The 15784-nt window shown below is 39.8% G+C and overlaps 3 protein-coding genes across 3 annotated transcripts; all 3 read left to right on the top strand.

The window, feature by feature from the left end:
• Positions 1-75: 75 nt before the first annotated feature.
• Positions 76-3571, top strand: LOC135351927 (uncharacterized). Its single transcript, XM_064551047.1, has 9 exons — positions 76-225; positions 284-1606; positions 1671-1883; positions 1994-2206; positions 2323-2535; positions 2652-2858; positions 2969-3094; positions 3160-3269; positions 3319-3571. Exons 1-9 carry the CDS (start codon positions 144-146, stop codon positions 3388-3390), a joined length of 2559 nt encoding a protein of 852 aa, XP_064407117.1. The 5' UTR covers positions 76-143; the 3' UTR covers positions 3391-3571.
• Positions 3572-5392: 1821 nt separating this feature from the next.
• Positions 5393-7771, top strand: LOC135333299 (uncharacterized). The gene is made up of 2 exons (XM_064528573.1): positions 5393-6137; positions 6845-7771. Exons 1-2 carry the CDS (start codon positions 5495-5497, stop codon positions 7630-7632), a joined length of 1431 nt encoding a protein of 476 aa, XP_064384643.1. The 5' UTR covers positions 5393-5494; the 3' UTR covers positions 7633-7771.
• A 100-nt stretch (positions 7772-7871) lies between these two features.
• On the top strand, positions 7872-10149 carry LOC135332193 (uncharacterized). The gene is made up of 7 exons (XM_064527730.1): positions 7872-8040; positions 8268-8365; positions 8682-8907; positions 9061-9372; positions 9595-9630; positions 9806-9953; positions 10020-10149. The coding sequence occupies exons 1-7, from the start codon at positions 7938-7940 to the stop codon at positions 10069-10071; spliced, it is 975 nt and encodes a 324-aa protein (XP_064383800.1). The 5' UTR covers positions 7872-7937; the 3' UTR covers positions 10072-10149.
• Positions 10150-15784: the final 5635 nt, after the last annotated feature.

The following is a 15784-nucleotide window of genomic DNA, read 5'->3' as shown; positions in this document are numbered from 1 at the left end:
AGAGACCCCCAGGGGGGTTGTTTATAGTATATCTATGGGGAGAAGGGGCTTGATATTTCAGAGATTTAGCTGGCTACTATTTAAACCTATAGAGCATTGCCTCACTTCATGATAATCTGTTAATTAACCAGTTGCTAAAAACAATGAGCTACAGAATTGCTAGATCTACTTTGGCATTGACAATAATCATCACATTTGCAACATCTTGTGATGCCCAAATTACAGGTAGGACTGATTTCTTGTAGTCTATAATTAATATGCATTTAGCCTTAAATTTTCCTAGATGTAACGTCATCAAGTGCTGGCAAAAAATTTGTTGTCGGTTTCCCAAGAAATGCTGGTCAAGAAAGTCCAGGAGAAGAGTTGTTTTTGTTTATCACGAACCCAGAGTCAAGTGCTGTTAATTTCACAATCGCTCCAATCAATATCAGTGGGAACGTTTCTACCTCTTCAACTAGGGCAAATATTCCATCCAGTTTTGAGGTTTTTTCTGTTAATGAAAGGAACAAGGGGATTCTTGTTGAAGCCGACGGAAACATCAATGTGTATGGGCTGTCTTTCCATCAACATACTACAGATGCTTATTTAGCGTTACCATGTTCTAAAATGGCAGTTGATGAATACGAATATTATGGAATCTCCTATGACACCATTAGTAGCCGTCCTAGTGTGATTTTGTTGGTGGCTTGTGAAAATGAAACTGTTGTCAAATTCGATTCCTCAACAATAATACTAAATAGTATGGAAACATATCAGATTGAAAGTGATAACGATCTCACAGGAACAAGAATAACTAGCTCCAAACCTTTGTCTGTGTTTAGCGGATCTGATTGTGCTAATGTTCCTCAAGGTGTAAGGGCTTGTGACCACCTGGTTGAACAAGTGCCTCCGACTGTGACATGGGGCTCAAAATTCCTCGTGGCATCTCTCGAGGGAAGATTTTCTGGTGAACGTATTCGTGTTCTTAGTGCCCGAGCAGCAACTGTATCTGTGAACTGCAACACTGTTGTATCAGTCAGTGAATTCCAGTTGCAGAGTGGGGGGAGCTTCAGAGAATTTGAAATCCTTATTAACAGTTTCTGTAGCATTGAATCCACTTCTCCAGTACTGGTCGCACAGTATGCGTATGGTGAGCGCAGCGATGGCATGGGAGGCCCATTCATGATGATAATCACTCCAATTGAGCAGTTTACAAATAATTATTTTGGCGAAGCTGTCCCTCTTTTCTTATCTAACTATGTCACAGTGTATGTTTCTTCTGAGTTTTTTCAAACTGCGCAAATAGTGTTAGACAATTCCATTGTTACTGGTTGGAGGAATGTTGTCTGTTCAAGTGGAGAGATTTGTGGCCACATAAGTAGAACGAGTGTGTCTACTGGAGCACATTCTATCAGCCATCAAAACAGCTCAGCTGTTCTAGGTGTTTCAGTGTATGGATTCGGCTCTTCCAGTTCTTATGGTTACCCTGGAGGCATGAGATTATCTCCCATACAATGCAACTGTGGTCAAAATTCTATTTGTTTAAATAACATGGGACAGTTCAACTGTAGCTGCTTGAATGGATTTGTGGCTTCATTGTCTGAAACGGATGAAATTGTCTGTACCAGTAAGTTGAGTGCACGTGTTTAATAGAAGGTCATAATTATACTGATTTCTTCATTTCACCATAGCTATAACCTGTCCTCCCTTGACTGCTCCTGTCAATGGCTCTGTGACATACAGTAGTTCTACTTCTGATGAAAACGACAACTATAATTTGAATGCCATGGCTAACTACAGTTGTGACACTGGGTTTGCTGTAGTTGGTAACAAAACAAAGACTTGCACTGGAGATGGTAGCAGCACTACTGGTGTTTTTAATGGAGAAGCAGCATTTTGTGAACGTGAGCTTATGCAAAACGTTACTGTAAACCCATATTCTTTGTTCATGTTTAAACAGAAAATCACTCACTTACTGCTCCTGGTTCATTAATATTGCTTCATTTCACCATAGCTATAACCTGTCCTCCCTTGACTGCTCCTACCAATGGCTTTGTGACATACAGTAGTTTTACTTCTGATGAAAACGGCAATTATGCTTTCAATGCCATGGCTAACCACAGTTGTGACACTGGGTTTGTTGTAGTTCGTAACAACACAAGGACTTGCACTGGAGATGGTAGCAGCACTACCGGTGTTTTTGATGGAGAAGCAGTAGTTTGTGAACGTGAGCTTATGCAAAACGTTACTGTTAACCCATATAATTATTCTTTGTTTATGTTTAAACAGAAAGTCACTCACTTACTGCTCCTGGTTCATTAATATTGCTTCATTTCACCATAGCTATAATCTGTCCTCCCTTGACTGTTCCTACCAATGGCTTTGTGACATACAGTAGTTCTACTTCTGATGAGAACGGCAACTATGCTTTCAATGCCATGGCTAACCACAGTTGTGACACTGGGTTTGTTCTGGTTGGTAACAACACAAGGACTTGCACTGGAGATGGTAGCAGCACTACTGGTGTTTTTGATGGAGAAGCAGTAGTTTGTGAACGTGAGCTTATGCAAAACGTTACTGTTAACCCATATAATTATTCTTTGTTTATGTTTAAACAGAAAGTCACTCACTTACTGCTCCTGGTTCATTAATATTGCTTCATTTCACCATAGCTATAATCTGTCCTCCCTTGACTGTTCCTACCAATGGCTTTGTGACATACAGTAGTTCTACTTCTGATGAGAACGGCAACTATGCTTTCAATGCCATGGCTAACCACAGTTGTGACACTGGGTTTGTTCTGGTTGGTAACAACACAAGGACTTGCACTGGAGATGGTAGCAGCACTACTGGTGTTTTTGATGGAGAAGCAGCAATTTGTGAGTTAGCTTATGCAAAATGTTACTGTTAACCCAGCATGCTTTACTTTATTAATATCTTAATTGCCTGTATGCTGCATATTGACCTATATATATATATATATATATAGGTGTGGCAATAACTGGTGCAGTGAATGTTGCTGCTCTATCTGGAGGTTTTGTTGCTCTAGTGGTGGTACTGATCTTACTGGTCGTCATATTTCTCTTAGTAGTCACTATCACAAAGGAAAAAAAAAGTAAGAGGATTTATTTGCGACATATCAAATGTATAATTTTATATCTTGTATTTATGATTTGGCAGGCAATGAAGTTCCAATAACCCCAGCTGGTCCAGCATACGAGGAAGTTGATCTGGCAATGACACCAAGAACACAAGACATTCAAGTGGAGTCTAATGAAGCTTATGGACAAGTGAGGAAATAAAGTGATAGAGATTTGTGTAATGATTATCTTATCCCAGACGGCAAAACGAAATATTAAGTTGCAGTCAAATCAGGCATATGAAGAAATAAATATAAACACAAGTACCTAGGTTAATACAACTGACTTGTTTTTGTATTAAGGTCAAATTAATGTCAACTGCAGTTTGTTTTCAAAGTTGTTTTTGAATGTATCACTCTTTTATGATATTATAGCAGCTGCTAAATAAGCAATTTATCACTATCCTCAGGCGGATTAGTCAATAGACAATTCTGTATAATTAATATTGACGATGATATTGTAGCCCCCCCCAGTTTTGTATGATTTCATTTCTTAGAAGCAGTTATCAAGTACAATTACAGGTTCATACATGGATAAATGAATGACAATGCTGATCATGTGATCTACTGTCAATGACATTCTTTAAATGCAGTCATGTGACTGTACAGGCTTATTACACTGTTTTAAGTGTGCAATAGGTTCTACATGTAATAAATAAATGCTTGTGTTTACATAACTCGTGAGCACAATGAGTGCATTATACCATAGATAAACGAATATTGCTGGATTGCTTGAAAATGATAACAATTAAATGGCACTAAACTACGCCCATTAACTATATAATGGATAGTTTTTGTTTTGTTTTTTTTCACCTAGTTTCGCTTTATACTAACTAGCGGAATGAATTATGTAGCTAGTGCAAAGTTTATTTGAAGTCCATACTATTTGTTGTCAGTGTTCACATAATTAAATTTTAAGACCTATAATATTATATCTGTAATGTTTAGTCACCTTTTTAACACACATTATAGTTTTGATGATTGTTCACGATGGATTTAACCCCCCATCATTCGACCTCCGGGCGTTCTCAGTATTCGTATCCCATGCACTCCCATTGAGGGAGCTCCCCTAAGAACCAGTCAAGCAAGACATTTCTCACAGAGTATACATTTATATAATCTTAATTCTTCATTTCCGGTTCCAGCCTCCTCCATGGACCAATGAAACGGTTCCACTATATCCCCGTCACACATAATGGTCCATTATGTGACGGGGATAGTGGAACTGTGCACTTAATTGGTACCCTCATGCAGTAATCATTCATGCAGTACCAGCTCTATCGGGTGTACACAAGTGCATGGCCTTCAGGTGTGACAATGGACTGTTCCCTGAGGGATTAATGCTGAGATGTACGGTGAGTATAACAGAAGTCACTTCATATTGGTGTGCTTCCACCATTCCTTGTACCCATGCAGTTTTATATGTTCTTTCTGCCCTTCTACTCAAACGAGTGTTACTCAATTAACACCAGGTGTTCTGTCATTCCTTCCAGTTTGATCCTGGGTTCTCACTACGTAGGTGGTGGGTGAAGTGACTGCCATTTGCACAGTTTCTGAGATTCTGACCTGGCTCCGTTGGAGTGTAAGTTCATGCTATATAAGTATCGCGAACCAGCCCCGAATGTTGAATGCTAGGTAAATTTTAATCGGGGCTGGTGCGAGACTACTGCATTAATCCTATAAAAGATGCTCATTATTATAGAGCGTTCACCTCGTGTGTTGAGCTTCATCGCACAGCGGCAAACACTGTTCACCATAATGACCTTAATTAACATTATAATTATGGGGAATGATCGCAAATCAGTCAATCCGATCGAAAAAAATAAGTGTGTTTGTCGCCTTAGAAGATCACCTATAAGTACAATATAATAATAGCCTATTATTTTTCAACCAATGCAGTTAAAGCAGTCCATGAGAGTATCTAGTTCGCTCAAACAGCTCATTTTTGTGTCCATGCACACACACAAACCGACACACATGCTCACCAATCACTCTATATATACCCTTGCTGCGCACGCAACCATAAAGTTGCTTTGTTTACTTCATATTGTATAGTGTGCCCTAAACAAGGTTTATTTGTGTCTGATTAGGTTATTTATTCCCTTCAGCTATGGCGAGCCTATCGTGGTTGTGGAGCATGCTGTATGAATTGTTGTCTATATAGTAGGTGTATAATGGTTGTATAATGTATTATTGTGGATAAACAATGTGCTATTATAGTCAGGTTTGTAGCCTCCATATAATGCCTGTACATATATGGGCTTGAATATCCCCCATGACAGCTATAGTGGTGCATATAAATTATGTATATCTACAGATCTGTGTTAGCTTGTATGCCTTAGAGCCGCTTTCTGTGTTAGATCCAGCTCACACAAAATGTCTGCCAGAAGTTTACTTATTATCTCCCTCTTGGCCAGCATAATCGCTGCTAGCCATTGTAACCCTGCTTCTAACAAATGCCGTCATGACTGCCGCACAGAAGCTGACTGTCTGAACAAGAAATCCCAAGATAAGGATGAAGATTGTCTCAAACACAAAGCTGGTGGCTACTGCAACAGAGGAGCCAAGTGTGGACAGCCGTGCAATTCTAGTGCTGACTGCACCCCACCAGAAGGGGGTCAATGCTGGGCGGAAGTAACGTGTGGGAAGTGTAATTATCTTTCTCACTACAAGTGTGGGGAGAGATGTGGAGTTGAAGAGGACTGCTCTCCTGGGAATTGCTGGGCTACCATTACCAAGCATGAATGTGACATTCTCAAGCTCTACTGTGATGCTGAGTCGGGTGATAAGTGTGGTCAAGAGTGCAAGACAGAGGATGATTCACAATGCTCCCCTGGACACTGTGTAACCTATCAAGCCCATTGTGGGAACAGCGGCAGTGGATATTGTAGCCTAGAGTCTAAGAACTGTGGTACTTCTTGCACTAACAGCTCCAATTGTTTGAGTGGATTTTGTTTAAAATTTAAAGAGATGTGTGCATCTGTTATTACCATAGGAACCTACACCGGAGCATTGCCAGGTCAGTTATTGCACTGCACTATATACTATAGTTATGTTCTTGTTTCAGTGTACAACAGCATAATTATACTGTGTGTATAGAGTACTTTTTGCTGTTTCAATTTCACACTATACATATAATTACCGCGCAGCGCATAGCAGGGGTAGAGTGATCGGTGTGTGTGTGTGTGTGTGTGTGTGTGTGTGTGCGTGTGCGTGTGCGTGTGCGTGTGCGTGTGCGCTGTGTGTGTGTGTGTGTGTGTGTGTGTGTGTGTGTGTGTGTGTGTGTGTGTGTGTGTGTGTGTGTGTGTGTGTGTGCGTGCGTGCGTGCGCGTGCGGTGCGTGTGCGTGTGCGTGCGTGCGTGTGTGTGTGTGTGTGTGTGCGTGTGTGTGCGTGTGTGTGGACACAAAAATGAGCTGTTAGAGCAAAGTAGACACTGCTTTAACTGCTAATGAGACAGTAATTGAGGCTAGTTATACAGTTGAAAACTTGTAGGCGATTTTCGAAGGCGACAAAAAACACTATTTTCTAATCGTTGCTTTATATTCATGATCATGCATTCCCCGTAATGGTAATGAAGTATCCGTTTTGCCGCTGTGCAATGTGAAGCTCAACGCATGAGGTGAATGATATGAGCATCTTGTTTATAGGAGAATGCACCATTGTTTTATTGATGCATTCTACAATCGTCAGTGCATGTGGTCATTATTTACTCTATATGCCTGCAGGTGGCGAGCGTGCTCCTCCTCTGAGTTTGATCCCCAAGGACGTCAATCTAATCATGCTGTCCTTTGCCAAGGACCCCAATCACAATGGAAACTTCCAACCCTTCAGCGAGTGGGAGAGACAAGGGCTTACTAAAACAAATATCGCGCAGGACAAAACGCAGCACCCAGACAGGAAGTACCTCGTGTCCCTGGGGGGCACCAACGGCTCTGGGGGGAATTTTCAGATTACGGCAAATATGACGACAAAGCAATGGGTATCTAATTCTCTGCAGTCAGTTGTGAATATGATCCAAGATTTTTCAGCGGACGGTGCAGAGATGCAGTTTGAGGGTAGCACAAATGATCCAAGATTCAAGGACGCCATGACTGGTCTCCTCAAGGGCCTGAAAGAGAAAGGCTATGCTACGGCCATTGGACCTTATTATGGGCCATACGGAACATGGCATGATTACAAGCCGATTCCAACAGAGTATGTGGACTATGTGAACATGCAGTTTTACAGTGTACAAGACCATATGGTAGATCACATGATCTATTTCATACAGGCGGTTCAGCAAGAGTTGGGATCGGATCGTGGGAAGCTGGTCGCTGGATTTAACTCTAATAGTAGTCCTCCAAAGCCCCCAGTTTCCCTGGAGTCAGTGTATGATCTTCGTAGTAGCCTCAAGGGGGTGTTTACATGGGACATAGAGCACTCAGCAAACAATCACCCTCCTTACTGCCTTGAGAATGGCTTTGCTGTGATTCTGAAACATGGAAACAGTCCAGGAGAGTGCGCATGGAACTGATTCGGAACTGATTCAGGACTATAACTATATAGTAAAAGGCACTCTAATAATTATGTAAACTCATCGAGCAGTGTTACTTTGCTGTTGGCGTATGTTTTTTGTAGGAATACTGTTACATCATAATATTGGAATTTAATTACACTTTGTCATGCACCAAGTACAAGTACAGGATGCCTACATTTCCTATGCATAATGTATATAGAGTCAAATTGCATGCATTGCATGGACAATCTATTTTCATTGGCATGCAGTGACCTCTGATCTGACTTAAAGCCTGTAAAGTTCCTGAGATGCTATCGTGAGGAATGAAAGTTAATCTGATCATTTGTTTGGCGTCATATCTGCTAGTAACAGCTTCAAGAATTTGCAGTGCTGGAATTCTTCAATGGAAGCCATATCACAGACCAGGTACAGAGCCTCGTAGTTGTCAGCCTTGCAAGCGTGGGCACAATTATAGTTTGAGCTCATCAAAGATTATGATCATGTGCATGATCATTACGTACCTTTGATGCATGCAAGCATGAATGCATGTTGCTTGCATGTGTCTTTATAGACTTTTTAGACGTTTAAATCACTTGTTACTGTTGATTCCCATTCGTATAATTATAATAATCTTAAAATGTTATTGCATGCAGTAAACTACCGAGCACTGTCTGTTGAGAATCCTCTACAAGTTACTGTCAAACTGAAGGGCAACAACTCTTCTCAAGTCGATACTGTGTTCACATACAAGGTGACGTCTATTGTCACTCTTTGTAGCTCCATGTCATTCCATTCATACGCTCTTGTTCACGTGTTGTGGGCTCCTTTTGAATGGATTGTGGTATGATACAACACCTACTAAATAGCTATTCACCTCATGACTATACTGGAGTCTACTTCAATGTTCAATGGCATTGTATTGTTACAGTTACAGTTTTAGCATAATTATATGAATGCATGCAAGCTAGTTTTACACACCCTGCATGACCTGGCTGTAGTATTGACGCCTTTCTTAGTAAAAGGGAACAACCACAATCTCCCCATGCAGTCATGTATACTTATTATAGGCTCAATGGTTATCCTGCGACAGTGGAGTCTCACTAAACTACACTTTATCAGTCCATAGCGCCGAGCTTGGCTTATTGAGGGCAGAACCAGTCAGGATACAAAATTGTGATTCTCCATTTGAACTAACTCTCAATAATCTGGGGAGGAACAAACCTTATCATGCATACCTTTCTGTGAAGAGTGATGATAATACTTATTCCTTTAAGTCTAAAGAAGTTTATTTTAGTGAGTTTAATATTTGCATTGATAATTCAATATCCATAATTATAGCCATGCATTCATTACCGTGTCATGTAATGCATTTAACATGCTAAACTTGTTTGTACACTCTTAAATTGTTTAGTTGTCCATAACTTTCTAATTATTACCTCTCTTTAGCGACCACAGCTGTGCAGTCCGCATACATCATAAAAGGCAACCACCATATTCAGATTGTATGTTTACTCTCAACTGGTTCTACTGCTAGAGGGTGTAAAATCAATGTGCAGTTTAAAAGCACTCAGACAAATGCAGGAGTAGAGACTCAGTTGTTCGATGTGCATCGCTCACAATCAATGGCTGCCCTGCGATGTATTCGGTTGCCTAGGACGGTGACAGTGAGTAATGTGGAGGTATTCGATTGGATGGAGGATGGAGATATGGGGACGGTGGCGGTACCTTCAACAGTTATTGAGAGTTTATACACACCCTGTGAGTCCGTATAGTTATGCTATAATAATTATATTATATGCACATGCAGTATACGCTATAGCAAATATAGGTCTGTTCGATTGTTAGAGCTATTTATTGCGGTAGGTATTAATCTAGCAGGATGTACATGCACACTTGATTAATCGAGAACCATTATATATACTTTGAGCTGCCCTAACGTGACATGTACTTATATACATGCCTATATACACACAACTGCAGGTTTTGTAGAATCAGATTCTTCCAAGGCATGGAAAGGTATTATAATTATTATTATTATATGCTGCATGAAGTAAATAAATGTGCAGAGATGATCATATAATTGTTGTAATTGATGTGAGTGTATTGACTTGTGAATCTATCTGTATACAGTATACATGCATATAATAAAGATGCAAAACATTGAGTGATAGTTTATTTTTCCCTTATACAGAAATGTCTCACATGATACTCTTCATAGTGTCGGCTACGTTTATGGTCTTAGGTATGGCTATCATTTCAATTGGAATGATCTGCCGTCTATGTCGTGTGCATCGTTTCCACAGTAATGAGTTCTATAAACCTATTCAAGATGGTTCCAGGTCAGTTGCTATACTAACCTATAATAATTGGTTGGCACTTAAGTATATATATACTCATCCATTCAGGAACTCGAGACATCTTAATAAAGCAAACTTCAGCATACAAGAATTCATTTAAAATCAAGATTGGAACACATGCATGGATGCAAGACATAATTAATCATCATTACTGTATAACGTATCATTCAAAAGTATATGGGCACAATAAATAATTACTGCATGCTACATACTATATGATATTATCCTATGGATATGCAGGCACTCGTGCAGTTACTGGCACAGACTCGTGATAATCATCAGTATCCATGGGATAATGCACTGATAACCCTAACCCTAAGCAGCTAAGCTAGTCTACTAAGTGGAACTATAGCGCTATAAATGGTCACTGTGTACAACATGCACCTCTGCTATAATTATTACAACCAAAATTTTGTTTCTCTCACTCAGTGTTTAAATGGTCAAACGGTGCATGTGATATCAGTCAATATAGATCATTTTCCCCATAATTATAGTGTGCATGTCTGGTGGTATATTGTTGGTATGAGCAGTGGATCTGCTGGTGACCTATAGTTAGCAGTCTGGGTCTACTAATGGATCCTAGCTCCAGGACGGGGTGAGTGCTCTCCTGCATGAGCATCTTGTTCATAGGTATTTTAACGAAGGTGCACTGTATTATATTTCCAATTCGCTGCGTTTGGTACTATAGAAAAAGTTTACAAGTATTGTTGTCAAATCAGTTTAATCCCTATACCAAAGAAACCAAATGCAATAAATTAGTACTATTACAGTGACACCTTTGTTAAAATACCCTGAGAACAAGACACATGCACCCACTGTCAGATAGTGACAGATCTAGGACTGAATACCGCGTATAGCAGGTAATTTTCGTGGGGCAAAATATTCGTGGTTTTCGTGGTTGCAGGTCTAACCACGAATATTTTACCCACGAATGAAGCGACCTTGCTTACCTTTACCTGCAGTGCAAGCAGCAACCACAAAAATATTACCCACAAAATGTCTCAATATTACTGAACCACGAATATTTTGTCCCCCGAAAATTACCCGCTATACGGTACGTCAGTAACACTTGTAGTTGTGTAAACTGTTAGCCATGAATAAAATTAAATGTGGACTGGAGGTACAAACCACATGCGTGTATGCTGATATCGCATTTTACCACTACACCTACGCACCCACTTAAAATGTGGTCTGATAGTGACGTGGTATGACATACTCGTACCGTAACCTGGTTTACACTACAACTGCTACAGTTGGATACTCCTCTTAATTAATGTACTCCTGAATCAATGTATAAATACTGAGAAAGAAGCAAACAAAGAGTGAGCGTACTTATTTATATTTGGCTGCATGTCTCCGGGTTAAAAATCAGACTCTCACATGCATGCAAGCACTGGTAACTGCAGACTTTTCAACTCTTGTGCATCACAATGAAGGCCATCTACATGCAGCTATATACCGAATAATACCCAGCTGCAGCAGAGATACAGCTATACATACTAAAAGAGGTCAGACGATAATCTGGAATGTCGGCCGTTTACCTCATTTGTCGGACGATCACTTTTCTGCTAACACGCCTACCAGAGCGCTATAATTTTTATACTGGCGTCTGCATGCATGTAGCACCTATATATAGAGCCTATAGCCCTTCTAGAATATTTAGCCATAGTGAGTCTCCTCGTATATAATTTTTTTTCACAAAAATTAATGGTATCGAAGACATGATAGTCAAGTTGTTAAATATATTCGGCCATTTTTGTATATAGTACTATACATAATATTGCTACAAATAACATGCACAGTATACACTATAAGTGAAGTCCGTATAAAGCAGTAAATATACTCTTAGTCTCTTAGCACCAACCCACGTGCTTCTTGGTGCTCTCGCAAAGCTCATAATCATTTCCTACTTGCAGTTGGTATTTTTAGCAGTGCAGCTTCCCTTGCCATACTGTTGGTTGCAACTACAGTTTATGTATTCGTCAGGAGCGTAAAAAACATGTCCAGTTTCATGAGCGAAAACCCGGTCAATCTGGTCGGTACCCCATATACCATTGCTGTACTGCATGTACACAGGTCCGCCACCACGTGCATACGCAAAATGAAATAGCCTGTATTTAGAAAAGAAAGCAATGTAAACACCATCAGCCCCATGTAGGCTTTAAATATATTGTGCTAATTGATCCATTCCAGCTTGACCAGGTGGGTAATTAAGAGCTTGGAGTGTAGGATCAACAAATACGTTGTGGCAAGATTCATAGCTAGAGCAAGAGGTTGGGTTGGAAGCACTGATTGTTGCCTTTCCATAATACACTTCAAACGACAAAGGAACTCCATTATCATGAGCTTTCTCTGCCCAGAATTGAACTCCGTCTTTACATTCACTTATAATCTTCAGTTTCTCATCCTGGCTTATTGCTAAGTTACCAGGACCGGAAGCAATAAGAAGCATAGCGGCAATCTTCCCAGTCATAGTTAGGCGGTAGAGTGCACCCTGGATTTCTGAATCATTTCGTTTAAGAGTTACTGGAGCTGTTTTTTCTGTCCACCATTGAATTATTGGCTTTGGTTTCAGTTTTTTTTCTCGTGACATCCAGTAGGCAATAACATGGTTCAAGCTTTGCGCTGATGCTGTGCTCGGAATATGGGATGAAACTTGACTAAAGCTATTCTGCTTTGCTACTTGAGAGGGGACTTTTGCTACCAAGAGGTTGTGACCAAGTTGGAGTAGAACGTGGCCCCCAGCAGCTTCTACTTCATCAGTAGCCTCGTCAATGTTCTCAGTGTGAAGCAACATCTCCTCCATGGCAGGATTCCTGTAGAGCGCAGATATATAATAATTACACACATGATGCATGTAACGATTATGTCTTGGTGGATTTTGCTCAATTGGTATATAGCGCAAAATTTTCGAGAGGCTTAATTCGCTGTTTTCGTGGGTTATATATCAATCCTTACATGAAAATTAAGCCCACAAAAATTATATTAGAATTATCTGCTATAACGTGCAAAGATTAAAGGCGTGGATTTCGGTATAAGGAGTCAACCCACGAACGAAATGCTTTTAGAGGCCATTTCACAAAGTAATATTTATCAAAATTTCGCTCTATAATTATGGTTATGGGAAGTGTTTTATTATCTAGTTATAATAATAATTTCTTTTCTTTTTCACCCATGCACCTAGCTTCATTTTTTTCCATTATATAACATGCTACTATGGCTCCTAAAATTATGCTGGCAAAATCTTCCAAGGCCTATAGTAGCAATCAATTTCGGAATCTGGCATGCAGCAATTTACTTTTGTGAGTCTTGTTTGTGGGATGGCTTTGGTAAAATATCTCCCTCGATCACTGCTCCATCCAGTTTTTGAACGTCTCCGAGGGGTTCAGGATGAGGCTCATCATCACCAGCTCTCAGGTCTTGCAATACCTCTTCAATGTCACTGATGAAACAAAGCAAAGAGGTAATTATTGTATCATGCAGATGGATGTATGCTAAACTACATGCTGATATGAAATATGAAACACATGTATAATTATTTTCAGGGCATAACTCACTTGAGCACTGTTTCCAGTTTAGCCTCTTTGTCAGAATTCAGACCAGCTAGTAATGTGGTAATCATACTGTAAACCACAAGGAGCAGCAACTTCATTTCACTCCGATCCGTGGGCTTTTCTTGTTCTTTTTTCGTTGAGAGTCAAAGTCAAAGTTGTTCTTTTTCGGTGAGTGTCAAAGATCGTGCTTTTATACTGTTTGCCCATGCGCTATAAATTATGGATACTTCCCCGAATTAATTAGGTCTGTCGGAATGTGGCCAGAGCCAATGAAATGCACATCCTATGTCATGTGATTTTTAATCCAATGAAATGAGAGTATTTGACTCTGTGGAATTTGGATTGCCCAATGAGGAGTATTGCTATACCGTAAACGTTCCAATTATAAAAAAATAATTATTTTTTACTGGTTCTATAATTAGAATGATTACGGTACATCTATATACTCCAAAAGCACACGGAGATGCTGCAAAAGTCTCCTCCAATCTTCCCTCCCCCCTGAGAAGAGGTCTGGATCCAGACTAATGATATACAGAAATTCAAGCATGCATGCATGCATGGGTTAGGGGAAAGAGTATAGGATACTGCATGGTCTAGGAATTTCACAGTGTGCTAAAATGTTTGAGCCACTATAATAATTAATTATTGATGACTAACATAAAACACTTCGTGAGCATGACTCCGCTTGTACATGTATATATATATAGTGACAAGTATATAGGGCTGCCGCTACTCTAATGCTATAACCTTAACCCACTTTACAGTGCAGAACAAAAACCAATACTACAGTACTACAGTGAGTTTGACCTGCTATTCAAATGTTATCAGGCATTTATATTGGATGTATATAAGTGATATAGGTTGAATATAGGTATTATCTATGCATGGTTGAACACTTTAATTACTTATTATCAAACTTTATTTGTATATATATATACGTGTATATCTGGCCAAAATATAATGTGCTATATAGGATCATTGGCCGAGGGAAAAACCAACAAAATGCGTAGAAACAAAAATCAGGCGAGAGTGCAACTCCAATCCGTTACAGCTATGTGTACATTTTTCGCGAAATTAATATTTAAACTTATTTCCTGATTGCTATATATTTGATGGTTTTCTACGTATGTAGTGATGTTCAATTCCCATGGCAGTATACCCGGCATATGCAGTCATGCACTTTAGGGGACAATTTGTGCATGGGACATAATTATGATCATTGACCGTGTATTTTGAGCAAGCTATAAGTATTGTCAGTTTTGATGTTCCATTATAGTATACAGTAATACATGTATCCATGCAGTCATGCATATTATACACATGGAAGCTATAGTAAGATGGCACGCATGCATGCATGCATAGAAGCTATAGTGATGATGGCATGGAAGCTAGTGATGATGGCATGAAAGCTATATTGAGACGGTATGAAAGCTATAGTAAAATTAATGGCATGCATGCATGCATGGAAGCTGTTATAGTGATGATGGCATGCATGAATACGGAAGCTATAGTGATGATAGAACAATTGATCTAGACTAAGCGGGCACATACCAGAGCTATTTTGAGTCACACGTAGAAGTATATATACGAGTATGTTACTGCTGATTTACAACTAAGAACTTCTAAGAAATAAATACAGCTATTGGTACACTTGGTCCACCCATCCATCCATCCATGCAATATGTAATCCCGCAAGAGCTTATTGGAGCAACTTTTTGCATGATCTGGAGAGAGTTAGAGATGAAAGACATGCTCACTTGTGTTTTTGTTCATTTTTATGTTTGGTTTATGATTACCTTTGGAAAAAAATCACACACAACTTTTTTGAGACATGATCTCTACATAAGGCGATCATTGCACGTGCATGTTATCTCGGTATATTCAAACTAGGACACACCTATGTACATGCAGACGTTGTTTTTGAAGCACACGGCGCGCCATACGAACGCGGTTAGATTTAATCCAGATTCCAACCCGGATTAAAGGCCTCGTGTAAACGGAGCTTATGATATTGGAGGTTATGAAGAAGGAGTAGATGTAGCAATGCTCTCATTTCATTGGCTGTAATCCAAATTCCACATAGGCAATACTCGCATTTTATTGGGTTAAAAATCACATGATATAGGATATGCATTTCATTGACTCTGGCCACATTCCGCTAGAGCACACGGAAATGCTGCAAGAGTCTCCAGACCTAATCCTAGCTCTCTAGATTTTGCCCCCGAGCTATTAGGTCTGGCCCCCAGACTAGTATAGTCA

This window comes from Halichondria panicea, chromosome 1 (assembly GCF_963675165.1).
Source record: "Halichondria panicea chromosome 1, odHalPani1.1, whole genome shotgun sequence".
In the NCBI taxonomy this organism is placed as follows: Eukaryota; Metazoa; Porifera; class Demospongiae; order Suberitida; family Halichondriidae; genus Halichondria; species Halichondria panicea.
Note: the sequence above shows the minus strand (reverse complement) of the source record. Positions and strands in the feature narration are given on the sequence as shown.

Coding starts and splice junctions, on each gene's coding strand:
- LOC135333299 (XM_064528573.1), top strand. CDS start 5,495: ATGTCTGCCAGAAGTTTACTTATTATCTCCCTCTTGGCCAGCATAATC. Junction 6,138..6,844: donor CTACACCGGAGCATTGCCAG/GTCAGTTATTGC, acceptor ATATGCCTGCAG/GTGGCGAGCGTGCTCCTCCT.
- LOC135332193 (XM_064527730.1), top strand. CDS start 7,938: ATGAAAGTTAATCTGATCATTTGTTTGGCGTCATATCTGCTAGTAACA. Junction 9,373..9,594: donor TGAGAGTTTATACACACCCT/GTGAGTCCGTAT, acceptor ACACAACTGCAG/GTTTTGTAGAATCAGATTCT. Junction 9,631..9,805: donor TTCTTCCAAGGCATGGAAAG/GTATTATAATTA, acceptor TCCCTTATACAG/AAATGTCTCACATGATACTC.
- LOC135351927 (XM_064551047.1), top strand. CDS start 144: ATGAGCTACAGAATTGCTAGATCTACTTTGGCATTGACAATAATCATC. Junction 226..283: donor TTGTGATGCCCAAATTACAG/GTAGGACTGATT, acceptor AAATTTTCCTAG/ATGTAACGTCATCAAGTGCT. Junction 1,607..1,670: donor GGATGAAATTGTCTGTACCA/GTAAGTTGAGTG, acceptor ATTTCACCATAG/CTATAACCTGTCCTCCCTTG.